This window comes from Sceloporus undulatus, chromosome 2 (assembly GCF_019175285.1).
Source record: "Sceloporus undulatus isolate JIND9_A2432 ecotype Alabama chromosome 2, SceUnd_v1.1, whole genome shotgun sequence".
NCBI classification, from domain to species: domain Eukaryota; kingdom Metazoa; phylum Chordata; class Lepidosauria; order Squamata; family Phrynosomatidae; genus Sceloporus; species Sceloporus undulatus.
The window spans coordinates 107,645,445-107,658,911 of NC_056523.1; the positions used below are offsets into that span (position 1 = coordinate 107,645,445).

General features: G+C 41.0%; 1 protein-coding gene across 2 annotated transcripts in view; it reads right to left on the reverse strand.

The window, feature by feature from the left end:
* Nucleotides 1–13,467, reverse strand: part of JAKMIP2 (janus kinase and microtubule interacting protein 2) — a 145,159-nt gene that overhangs the window by 37,297 nt on the left and 94,395 nt on the right. For both annotated transcript variants that reach the window (XM_042455228.1, XM_042455227.1), the window contains exons 3-6: nt 9,457–9,954; nt 2,584–2,793; nt 1,697–1,795; nt 368–514 (exon numbers count right to left, since the gene is read on the reverse strand). In XM_042455228.1, coding sequence (XP_042311162.1) covers nt 368–514; nt 1,697–1,795; nt 2,584–2,793; nt 9,457–9,954 — 954 coding nt within the window. The remainder of the gene's footprint in view (nt 1–367; nt 515–1,696; nt 1,796–2,583; nt 2,794–9,456; nt 9,955–13,467) is intronic.

Genomic DNA, 13,467 nt, shown 5'->3' on the forward strand with positions numbered 1-13,467 from the left:
TTGCTGCCAAACATTAAATTTTCTGGTGTGGATCTCTGAAGTGGGTTGGGTAAGTGTGTACAGGACTTCAGCCTTAGGTGTGCAGGTTAATGTGAACACATTAGGAGTCTCACAGGTCAGACTGGTTGTGTGCAAAAGCGCATAAGACCCTTTCCAAAACTTAGCCTGGATTTGACTGCATTAACCTACTGATATTATCCCTGTTTCCTTTATAAGTGCAAATTCAGTTTTCAATAGGAAAAAAAGTTAACCCAATAAAACTGGACCATGTTTAAAACCCAGTAATTCAGTGAAAGAAATCTCACAGAGAAAACCTTATTTGCACTGCTGTATATGTGTAGAACTGTTCCAGATTTGTAATACAAACCAGTTCTAGGTTTTCCTTTGTGATTGCTTTGAGTTTGTCCTCCATGCGCTGCAAGGACTGCATGAGTTCATCATTTCTCTTGGAGAGGCACTTATTTCTTTCCAGGAGAGGTTTGCATTGTTTTTCAGCTTCACGAACACGTTTCAACTGCAACAACAACAGTAACAATTCATAACTGATATGTTGATATTGATAATTCATAATTGATATCTCTCTCTTCAACAGTGTAATTTCCCATGTTGGTGCTTATTACCTGAGGAAATTCTAGCCTTATTTAGGAAAATGATGGAAACTGTAATAATTTCAGTTTTTCTTTGGCTGCAGTCAGACACTACGGTTTGTTTTGGGTGCAGAGTGGTGTCTGAGTTTGGAGAAGTGAAGGTGTTTTGAAAGAGGGCTCACTCTTTATGCTATATATCATTTTTCCCCAGCCCTGTACCCTCCACATGTTGGACTACAAGCCCCATCAATCCCAAATAGCCTAGATAATAGTTGCCTGGAAATTGTAGGAGTTGTAATCGCCTACAAATCTTATCATATCAAGGAAACATTTTGTGGAGAGCACTAAATTGGGAAAGAACGGTTTATATGATCACCTCAGCGTTGCTTCTGGCATACAGGTTCTAAATGTTTCAAATGGATTCAAAAACATGTGAAAATGTAATTTGATCAGAGGCAACAATGGGGGGAAAGAAATAGTGATGTGTACACCATGGCATAAGATGCTTCTCTCAAACTACTTCCAATTGTCTCATGAACAAATGTCTTTCTCTAGCTCTCTCAACAATTGTGAAAAAAACCTCCAAGTAACAAACATAACATGTTGTGATATGTCAGTCTAAAGCTAGCTTTTAGCTTCTGATGAGAAGGGGGTTGCTTTTCCAAAAGACACTGGAGCTCTCTGGCTGAGAATTCTAAATACCCTTCCCTAAACTGCAAATCCCAGGATTCCACAGGGTGGACCTATGGTAGTCCAGGTGGAATCATTGTGCTATGATGCAGTGTGAAGGGGCTGTTATATAATACAAAAAAAGTGGAGTTAGCATTGGGTTGGTTTAGACACCTACCACCTGAATGTAGTAAGAGAACACCCACTACCTACTTTTTAAGTGAAAATAATAGACTGGAACTAATACTGGAGTTACCACCAGTATTATATAATGTATGATATTACTCTCTTGTATGCTCCCCTGGAAGTTTTACTGAGAGGTAGTATTAAAATAACTTAAATACATAACTTAAAACAAAACAGCCACATCCCATATGAAGTCTTTTTGTTCTTTGCAATAGCTTCTCAAACCCAGTTGCTAAACAGCTCAGTGAACCCACCAGTTCATTACGTTCATCTACAAGCAGTGTGTTCCTGTCCTCAAGCTTCCGTATAGTGGCATTGAGTTCGGCCATCCTTTTCTGGTTTCTGCGTAGATCCTGTAAATAAATCCTTTAAATCATTAGAAGAAAACATGGAAATCTTTTTTTTAACTGAAGTTTTAAATGCAGAGTACTTGCCAATGTATGCATAATTCTCATTCCGTTGCTCCTCAGATGGCTGTTTTGGTTACCTTTTAAATAAAAAAACTTAGGGAAATGTTACTGTTTTGGGTGACAACTCCCAGAATCTATCAGACGTCCTGGTCACCAGCATGCTGGTTCAGGGTAGTTGGGATTCTCTGGGAGTTATAGTCCAAAAGAATAACTTTTCCAAGCTGTTATAGCCATGCCAGTTGCTGCAGTGGTGGAAATAGTGCAGCCCACCACATATGGCCCTTGGCAGCTCATTCTCCCCCTAAATACTGTTTCAGGCTCCCATTGCACCTTGAAAGAATAAAAAATAGCTCTAAAAATGGCCAGAAATAACTTGCAACCTTCCAGCATATCAGAAGAAATGAAACGAACTCTTTGAACCCTGGTGTGTGCGTCAACATCTACTTTGTTGTATTGTTCATTTTTGGGTGAAATAGAATGCTTTAGGAATCACCTGGGCATTATTCTTTATCTCCAATTGATTATTACTACTGTTTCTTGTTCTGAATAGCTGTCATTAGTGTCCATACTAAAGTGCAGCCTTATGACCACCACAAGAGGGTGCATTTAATACACCACAGATTAATGTTTTCTTTCTAGAAGGCAGGGGCATGATGCAATAAGTGGGCAAAGTGAAACCAAGCAAAGCCCCAGTGCTTCTGGTTGTGATGAAATATAAAAAACCTTCTTACAGGACTGCTGCAGTGTTCAGAGCCATCGCCTGCTCTGCCTGGGATCTCCCTCTTGGGACTGCTCATGTTACATTCGGCCTCTTTCACTAGGAAGAGCTGTTCATCCAAAGCCTCCTTCTGCAGCTGAAGCTTCTGAACATAACCTGTCAGGGTCTCCAGCTCTTTCTCCAAAGAAAAGATGGTTCTGTCTTTTGCTTTGATCTCGTCCATCTGAATGAAGACATGCAAGGAGAGTGTTACTAGGAGAGTATAACAACAAATTGATGTATTTCAAACACTCTGCAAGAGAATGATCTTCACATTCCATTCACTAAGCCACTTTTCTGTTACAAAATATATAGGCAGCAGTGATTAATAAGTCCTGTTCAGGTGTTCCATAATATAGCAAAAGTAACCCAATGAGGATACCTATCCAACCCTCACCCTACTCCTGACATCATTCCATATATGCATAAAGTGACAGACTGAAGAGAGAAGAGCCTCCTCTGTTCATATATGCTCTTCTTGCAATTGTGAACCTGGTTACTGGGGTTGTCAGCTGAAGAAATGGGCTGCAGTCTAGGGGTCCTTCCAAACCACACAATTATAGTTTTATGATTCCAGTATAACTGACATGGAATCCTGGGGTTTGCAGTTTGGTCAGAGGGACTGAATACCCATCTGATCTTGGAGGCTAAGCAGGTTCAGCCCTAGTTAATATTTTGATGGGAGATATCTAATGAATACTAGTTGCTTTAGGTTATATTTCAAAGGAAGAAACTAGCAAAAATCACCTCTTGAATATTCTCTGCCTACGAAAACCCAATGAAATTCATAGGATTATTAAGTCAATAGGTGACTTGAAGACACACACACAAACACACTGCTAATCCTAGGATCCCATAGGATGCAGTCATGTCGATTATAGTGGAATCACAGAGCTATAATTGTGTAGTGCAAAAGGGACATAAACTAGTTAACCTTACAGTCACTACAAAATTCCCTTGTCTTTTCCTCTTTTTATTCATACCCAGAGGAGACTGTCTCTCACAAACTGTCCCTCTTGAAGTGACAAGAATGACAATGGAGGCATTGAGCCTACTAGATTCTCTCTTCCTCACATGCTTATTTTTATTACCTATCTCAGTAATTAAAATAGAGTTTTTGATCTACTTTGACAATTGTTTCTCTACATTTATGGTTGCTATTTTTTAAAAAAGACAGAACTCCAATATCTTGAGCAGTTGTTTGACAGGCAAAACTTGAACAGCTAAAGGAGTCCCCATTTCTACATCTAGATATTTGGAAAAGCTCCACTAGTCAAAGATTTGTCTGTCATGACATGGTAGAAGGGCATGGTGCTTTGGAGCAATAAATATTGGATTCATAACAAGTTCTTCCATCCCTCTTTGTAAAGTGCAGTTCAATTTATCCCTGTCCCCAATGTTATTAAAATATGCAGTTTATTAACCCTGCCAGAAGAGAAAAGTGCTCAATGGAATGACACCAGTGCCCAAGGAAAATTGAACCAGAGTCTAAGGAGGATATTCCTCTTTGTTCTTCACAACTTGTAGTTCTCTTCTAAAGACTGGATGTACTTTAGGCAATAGATTTTTGGTCTCAAAACAACAGCAAATTCTTAGTTATCTACTTTCCTATTATTGCTTTTTTTCCATATGGGCAAAGGGAGAGAGGTTTGTGAAGTTTTGACCTCACATGCCAAAAAACCTTGGCTGGCTTTTGTACTATGCAGGGAAAACTATAACCAAGGGCACTACTGACCCCAAATGAGACAATACAAAGATTATAGGATAAAGAAATACAATGAATACATTTAATATAAAACTTGTACATGGAAAAAAACCATCAATGTATTCATAGCTATTGTATATTTCTTACCCTTGTGTCTTTGTATTATTTGGCTACTGTAAATCTTGACTTAAGTGAATAAGAGGGAAGGTATTGTTTGCTGTTCTGCTCAGCCAGCAAAATGCCTTGGCTATAAATATAGGCAATGACAAAAAATAGCAAGGACAGCATAAGTCCTAGACTGCTGTATTCCCATGAACCGCACCTATTCTGATTCCGCCCAGATGAGATGAAGCTATATTTCTGCTGGCTGAGTGGCGATCACCACTGAACCTTGCAAATGGACCAGGAATCAAAACCAGAATTTGTCTACCAAGTGCAGTCAATTCCTGCCTATTGTTTTTTTACTCTGCCTATTAATTCACACTGGTACACCTTTGAAACAGTAGCAATAACAATGGCAATGACAGCCTCATTTATATACCACTTCACGCTGCACTAAACAATCTCTAAGCAGTTTACAACTATAAGCTAATTGCCCCCAACAAGCTGGGTACTCATTTTAGCGACCTTGGGTGGATGCAAGTCTGGGTCAACTCTGGCTGGGACTGAACTCAAAACCTTGTGGTTTGTGAGTGAATGGTTGCAGTACTGGCATTTAACCACTGTACCACCAGGGCTTCAGTTCTAGGGAAACATCAGTGCCACAAGTAGTGAAATGGTTAATTAATGTTTAGACAAGATTTCTCAATGTGAGCCTTGAAAATACTAACATTGCTATATAAGGCAGAAGAAAATGAGGATTCAGAAATTTAGTGACTATCTAGTAATGGTTAAATGCTCAAGACAGGGAAAGGGAACCACTATTTTGGAAAAATTGCTCAAGCTATTTTGCATAAAATATAAAGCAACCTCTGCAAAATTTTCCACATAGCACTCAAACTCACTTTTATATTCTTCAATAACGTGCAACCCCTGAAATCCTAATGCAGTAGTTCCCAAGCATTGGTGATTTAGATTGTTGGATTTCAGCTCCCAGAATTCCTGAACATTGGCCAAGCTGGCTGGGGCTTCTGGGAGCTGAAGTCCAAAGCACCTTGGAGGACCAAAGTTTGGGAATCACTGTCCTAAAGCAATCTTCTTTGTTAAAAGTCAAGAAAGGTATGTGAGCCAGAGTCTGGCATTCTTTACAGTGGTCTGTGATTTCATCTAGTATACACAACACAAGGACCTGGCTAGGTATAGGGTTAGCAAAATGTTTGCATTCTGGTCTTATTTATCATGATCTTTGGCTAGTACAATAGGTTCTGTAAAACTGAAAGTATTTAGGCATCATCATCAAGACAAAGGTAGTGCTGTGGACTCAATCCAGACTCAACCACTCAGCAATGCATAGCAGCAAGAGGCACCGATAACCTCTCTAAGGCTAGTTGTTGTTAGCTTTCCCCTATCCTCCACTGCTCTGTTTGTTGTTAAAGACTCCTTATCTTCCATTGCTCTGTTTAGGTCTTGTAGATTCGGGCCTTTGGCCTCCCTGTTTCAGTCTAGCCATCTAGCATGTGGTCTTCCTCTCTTTCGACTGCCTTCTATCTTCCCTAGCATTATTATCTTTACTGGGGAGTCATGCCTTCCCATGATGTGACCAAAGTACAACAGCCTCAGTTTCATCATCTTGGCTTCCAGGGAGAGTTCCAGAAGGCAGAGGAAAACTGTAGTGGAGAACTGAGGGATGATATGGAGAGACATGTTCCTCTAGATCAGGGGTAGGCAACCTGCGGCCCGCAGGCCAGATGCGGCCCGGCGAGGCCTTGGGACCGGCCCCAGCCCGGTCCTGCCGTCGATTGCCGCCGGGGCCTTTGGGGGGCAATTGTCTATAGAAGCCTCAGAAACATGCATTTATATTAACATTTTTAAAAAAATCAGCAATTTTTTTCATGTGTCCTCCATTTTTTTTAAAAAAGTGTCTTCCATTTGAAAATTTTGTCCTAAATTTTCCTGGTTTATTTATATATTTAATTTTTTAAAAATTATTAAATTATTTATTTTTTGGGTTCGGCCCCTCAGTTGTCTGAGGGACAGCAACCCGGCCCCCGGCTCAAAAAGATTGCCTACCCCTGCTCTAGATGCTTGGTTCCCAAGCCATTTAGGTCTTTAAAGCCAAGCACAAGCATCTCAAATGGCATCAGAAAATGACAGGTAGCTAGAGCAGTTCCTTCAGAAATGAAATGATATGATTCCATCTGGTTGTGCTGGATACATTTCTAATCTCTATGTTCCACACTAGCTGAAGTTTCTGGGTGTATTTCAAGGGTAGCCCACCTACAATACATTATAGTATTCAATCAGAATAAGCCTTTGACTGAACTATCCTTGTTCAGAAACCATTGTAACTTAAGGTAGTAAAAGATACTCCTAGCTACCACAAAGGCCATATTGGTTTCAAGTGATAAAGTTGTTTTTTTCTGTACAGAACCAACACAGGTATTTATTATTATTATAATTATTCACAGATAATAAGGCTTAGATTTTGAAGATTTTCTTGCAGTGAGCATAAAATTGCTAAAAGCACTTGTTGCTTCCTTTGAAGAAAATTAGATAAGAATTACATCACTAATTTCCCAGACATGAGTTTCTTAGTCAGAGGAAGTCTTGTGGAGTTGCAGCATCAATTTACTGCCACTCATTCAACTCATTGCCTGCTCAAGACACTGGCTTAACACCTTCACAGCCTCACTTGACTCAGGTCTAATAGAGAAATAGAAATAAGTGTCATTATCATATTGCTGATCCCTTACTCTGAATTCTCTGCTGACTTTAACCACGAATTCATATAAATGTTAGAAATAATGGAAGAAAAAGCTTTACAACAGGGGTAGGCAACCCTTTTGAGCCGGGGGCCGGGTTGCTGTCCCTCAGACAACTGGGGGGCCGAAGCAAAAAAATAATAATAATTAAATAATTTTTAAAAAGTAAATAAATAAATAAACCGGGACAAATGTAGGACAAAATTTTCAAATGGAGGGCACGTTTTAAATAAAAAATGGAGGACACGCGAAAAAATTGCTGATTTTTTAAAAAATGTTAAGATAAATGCATGTTTCTGAGGCTTCTATAGACAATTGCCCCACCATGCCCCTCGCGCAAGATGCCAAAGGCCCAGGCGGCAATCGGCAGCAGGACCGGACTGGGGCCGGTCCCAAGGCCTCGCCGGGCCGCATCCGGCCTGCGGGCCGCAGGTTGCCTACCCCTACTTTAGAGGATCCCATGACAAGATGATCAGTCATGAGACTGAGGCTGGGAGCTCAGAAGAAAACAACTCATCACCTTTGTGGCTGTACTGGATGAATAGCCAGGGCAGAGAACCAAGGTAACAGAGGGGGATTGGAGCAGCTCCAGGGCCAGAACTGATCTCATGATTAGGCATCTAGTTCTGACCTCACAGCGAAGCTACCCATAGTGGTGGTGGCTGTATCAGGCAGCACAGTGGGACACATGTGTTAACAGCTGTCAGGGGTTAGAATAGGGGACTATAACCCAGTTATGGTGAAGAATGAGCCAAACACTGCCCAGACTGTTTGAAGCAGAACTGGGATTTGGGACATGTGTCATTTGAACTCTCCACCAAAAGGACTGGAGGTGGATACTATATTTGGCTCATGCAGATAGGGTCTAGGAGGAGGGAAGAGAAAATACATTTCCATTTCCCATATAACCACATCACCAATCTGGTTTTGCATCAAGTTATCAAGTCAAACACAGTAGTATAACTTTTGGATCAGAAAGTGAATAAGACTATGAATACCAGTATTCATCTGTACTGCACTTCTTTCAGTATGATCAGCTATGTGTGCTCCCACTTCAAATAGCTTCATGTACCTTAATACATGATCATGTGGAGATAGAAAGAGCTGCTTGCATGTGTGCTCTTTGGAAGCCCCATTAACCACAAGACACCCTGACTACTATAGAAATAGCAAGTACATTTCTATACTGCTTATCAGTGCACTTAAGCACTCCCTAAGTGGTTTACAACATGTAAGCTAATTTCCCCCAACAAGTTGGGTACTCAATTTAGCAACCTTGGAATAATGGCAGGCTGAGTAGACCCTGAGCCCCTGGCTGGTATCAAACTTGCAACCCTGCGACTGTGAGTGAGTGGCTGCAGTATCAGCATTCCACCACTGCACACATTACTATGATGTAAATCAGGATGGCAAATAGTTAACCCTCCAAACATTGATGAACAACTGTTTCTATCAATGCTAGGATGGTTAGGGCCCATAGGAACTGGACTTCAGCAATATCTCAGAAGCCTGATATCAGGCCAGTTTTAAAGAAACGGTTACTGGATGTTCATTTTCCTATTCAAAGGATTAATGAGTGAAAGCTTCTCTGATACATACAATCCTGACATTCAGTGTTGAAAGATTTTTTTTTAAAAGGAGGTTAATACAGTGCTGCAAATGCATTTATACACATCAAAATTCTAGCCATTTTTATTATACTGCCCACCACCAGAAAATACTCCAATTAAAAAGAAGAAAAATTCCTAAAAGTCTTATGAAAGCTTAGAAAAACTGGTTAAAACAAGACATCATCTGGAATTGCAGATTATCTGAGACTGCAAAACCCCCAAACATATATTTGGGAATTAATTTTATTTTTACTTTGCAGTAATTCACAGAGGGCATTGAAGCAGAAGTGGAAATCACGTAGTTCACTGATTAAACTGCATGTATGTATTTGCTTCCACTGTGTGTCCAAGAGCCAGGGCTGGGTGTCCATTTGGACAGAGAAATATTATTTTAAAATGCCTTGTGCAAAACAAATTCTGTTATCTGCTCTTATAAGTTGGTTCTTAAACACTTGAGAAGAGAATGCAATGTTCCTCTAATGAATTGGATGTGTGGAGAGGAGGGCATCTGAAGCAACACCACCAAGATCTGACAGCCACTACACTCCTGTCTCCCACAACGTTGCCTCTGTAACAGCAAGCTTTATATAAGTGATATGATGACAACTGAACATTGCTGTTGTGCACTTTGAGCCCTCTAAGTAGCTGGTCATCTGGAAGGACTCACTTACCAGCCTGCGGATATCCCTTTCACTCTCCCACTTGATCTTGGATATGGCTTCCTGGTGGGACTGGTGCTCACTCCGAAGATCCCCTGCTTTGATCTTATCTGCTTGGATCATGTTGTTCAGGGCTTCATCCATCTGCTTTTTGGCAGACTTTAGTTCAGTGATTTCTTGCAAAAGCTTAAGCCGTTCAGAGTCAAATTGTTTCCTAGCCTCTTCCCGGGCCTCAATGGTCAGGGCTGTCCGTACTTTGTCGCTGCTCCCTTCTCTCAAAGCAAACAGCGCTGACTTAAGTCGCTGGATTTCACTATCTCTAATTTTCATTGTCCGTGTCATTTCTTGCTCATGCTGCTTGATAAGGTTTTCCCGGACAGCTTGTAGCTCCTTCATCTTCTCTTCGTGGAGCTTTGCTTTCAGTTCAGTGATCTGCACTGTCTGCTTGCGCTGCTCCAACTCCCGGATCCGCTTTGTTTCTTGCGTTTTCTCCCTTTCGAGCCTACTTACCTGCAGGGGAAGGACATTATTATTAATAAGAACAATGACAACAACAACAAAACCATAACAGGACCACACTCTCTCTCATATGAGCCTGCCCATGTTTTGAGATCTTCTGGGGAGGCCCTTCTTTTTGTCCTGCCACACTCACAGGTACACCTAGAGAAAGCATGGAGAAAGCCTTCTCGGTGGCTGCTCCTTGGTTCTGGAACTCTCTTCCCACAGAGGCTAGATTGATAGTCTCCTGGCCACCTTTCTGCAGGTTGGTAAATACATTTGTTTGTTTGTTTCAGTAGACCTTAGAAGACCAATTGTTCAAGGGAAGGGCCTTTGCATAATGTGCTGTATTGCCTATTCATTGTTTTCTTTTTAATAGTTATGCTTTAACTGGTTTCAATGTTACTGATTGTTTAATTACATTTGTAACTTTTCTATGATGTAAATTTTTAATAGTATTTGTTTTAATTTTCATAAGTTGCATTGAGTCCCAAAATAGGAGAATGGTGGGATAATTGATAGGGATGGCAGCGGTTGTGGTGGTGGTTGTGATGCTAATAATTATCATGATAACAATAATAATTATAATGATATTAGACAGGAAATAGATACAAAATAATAATCACCACCTTGAACTTTTACTGCCTGTGACTAGAGAGATTCAGCAATCCTCTAAAAACGCACAGAATTAGCAGTTATTGCACAATTGCACATTACTTGTGGCTGTTGAAGAATGAGACAGAAAGTTTCTATTTAAATGTCAATCTGTTCTGAGTAGTCAGCTTCCAACCTAACCTTTGCTGAAACGTGAAGCCATTCACACCTTCCAAAAATGTGAAAATTAATTTTCCTTCCTGAGGGATTTCCACACAGATTGGGTGCTTTTGTTGCATTGTTTCTTACCTGAAGTGACGAACCTAGGAGTTTTGTTGTTGCTGGTCTTACAGTATATACATGGTAGGCTTAAGGTACTAAAGCAAAAGATGAAGGTGCCTTTACACAAAAAGGAATGAAAAGATGAAGAAGAAAAGGGCAATGCCCTACCTGTAAGTTACTTGGCATAACCATCTCATCTGACACAATAGAACTTCAAACCCTAATGTATTTAATGTGTTACTGTTGCTAATTGGAAAGTCACTAAGGCCCGAGACAGATGGGCCAAAAGGGGCATGGCGGTGGCAGCAACTGCACGGTCCCTAACCCTAGTACGGAGTGGCGGCGTTCTAATGGCAGCGTCCTGTGTACATAGGTGCCACCATTGTGTCGTAAGTGCCACACAGCGGTTTGGCGGCTGTGGCTTCCCTCTGGAGGGAAATAGGCTGCCGGCAGGCTGCCCTTTTGGGGCAGTCTGTCCCAGGTCTATGATTACTGCAGAGGAAGAGAAGGGAAGGAGGGCCATTCTGTCAATTCAATGGGAAAACCAGCTGCTGCTCTTTCCCCTAAGTAGATTCCACTCCATCTTTCCAAGAACTGTGTACCTTTAACAACTGGTGCTTGAGGCCTAAATTGAATTGTCTCAACTAGAGCAGACCTACAGAATCAGAGGACTGTTGAGATATATATGTTTCATTGATTCTGTGGATCTACTCTAGTTGGGACTCTTGGATTTAGGCCTAGGTTTGTTTCATTCTCTTCCATTTTCTTTCTCCTATTGAGTCCTGTGTTTTAGAGGTAGTAAAGGTCATTTTATTTTATTAGTCTGTAAGGTTAGTTGTCTTTTGAAAGGTTTCATTGAACAGCAGGGGAAAACAGTTAAATCAGCAGTTATTAAGTGTATAGGAGCCATCATGGTGTACTGGTTTGAGTACTGGACTTAGACTCTGGGAGACCAGGGTTTGAATCCCTATTCAACCACTCAAACCTCCTGGGTGACCTTGAGCAAGTTACACTCTCTCAGCCTTGGGGGAAGACATTGGCAAACCTTCTCTGAACAAATCTTGCAAGAAAACCCTAAGATAGGGTTGCTATTAGTTAGAAATGACTTGAAAACACACATAAAGAAATAAATTAAGAGTAGCCCCTGGCAGTCCTGGGCATTTAGGGAGACTTGGTGGTGCAGTGCTTAAATGCCTGTACTGCAATCCACAAGGTTGTGATTTGATCCCAGGCAGGGAGTACCCAGCTTGTTGGGGGCAGTTAGCTTACACATTGTAAAATGTTTTGGGACTGCTTAGTTCACTGATAAGCACTGATATACTCGCTATTGCTATATTTAGGTTAGACTGCAGTCATGGATTTTATCTGAGACTGTGGGTACAGACCTCTGGCTGCATCTGCACTGCAGAAATAATGCAGCTTGACACCTTCTCTGTCAGAGACCTTTGGTGCCACAACAAACTACAAATACCAGGATTTCACAGCACTGAACTATGGTAATCAAAGTGATGTCAAACTGCAAGATTTCTCCAGTGCAGATGCAGCCCCTGTTACTACTACTATTACTACTGGATTTTTTTTCCTTTTGAACTGTAAACTTTAGTTTCTATTCCATCTTACTTAAAGAGAAACACAAAGTAATGCTTGATAGGTATCCATCGATCTTCACTGAAAATACATTGACAGAAATGCTATGTACTCAAAGCCATGTCATTTTCCTTGAGGCAAAGAACAAGAGGAGACCTTGGAAAGGTAATTTTAAGAAGAATGAACACATAACCTGACTGAGAAGTGGTGAGATGTTGCTTTGGGGCCTTCTATAAGTGCTCCAAGAAGCTTGATAGGTATTGCAAAATTGAGAAAACAAAGCAACCACTGTCATAAAGACAGTTACAGTGATAGCCAGCCACTTCTCTAATAGTGTTTATTAAAGGGAACATAGTAGTATCTCGTAGTTATTCAAGTAGAAGAAAATGTTTATTTCATAAAGGAAAGTGCAGATGTTGGTCCAAGATAAGATCCTCCCAGGTACCTCCAGTTCAAAAAATTGTTTTCCTAAACTACAGAAGTGCCTCAGGAAGAAACTGCACATCTGACTGACTTGCAAGGCAAGGGAAAAAATTGTGACTTCAGACAGGATGGCTCACATTTTTCAGGCTACTTCTGAAGAAGTAAATATAGAGTAATTGCCTACACTATCCTGTGACATTGTCATACTTTGCTCTCCAGGTTCCAGTCCCATTGTGAAGCCTCTTAGTTGGGTGTTTGTCCACATTCACATAGGTTTACAGCCTATTACAGTGACCCTCCTCTCTGAAATGCCCCCCCTTTTCCAAACTGACTCAGTTTGGGAAAGGGGGGGCATTTCAGAGAGGAGGGCCATTATCACAGCTTGTGTTCCAATAGCTGGTGTGTGCAGTGATGATGTGAGCTAGCTAACAGAAATCAAGTAGTTAGGCTATACAGTGGTGCCTCGGGTTACGAAATTAATTCGTAACGCGGCCGCTTTCGTAACCCGAAAAGCCTTCGTAAGCCGAATTGCCATAGGCGCTAATAGGGAAAAGCCGCGATTCCGTGCGAAAAAGCCGAAAAAAGCACCAAAAGTTTTTTCGTAACCCGAAAAAACATTCGTAACCCGAAACAATAATG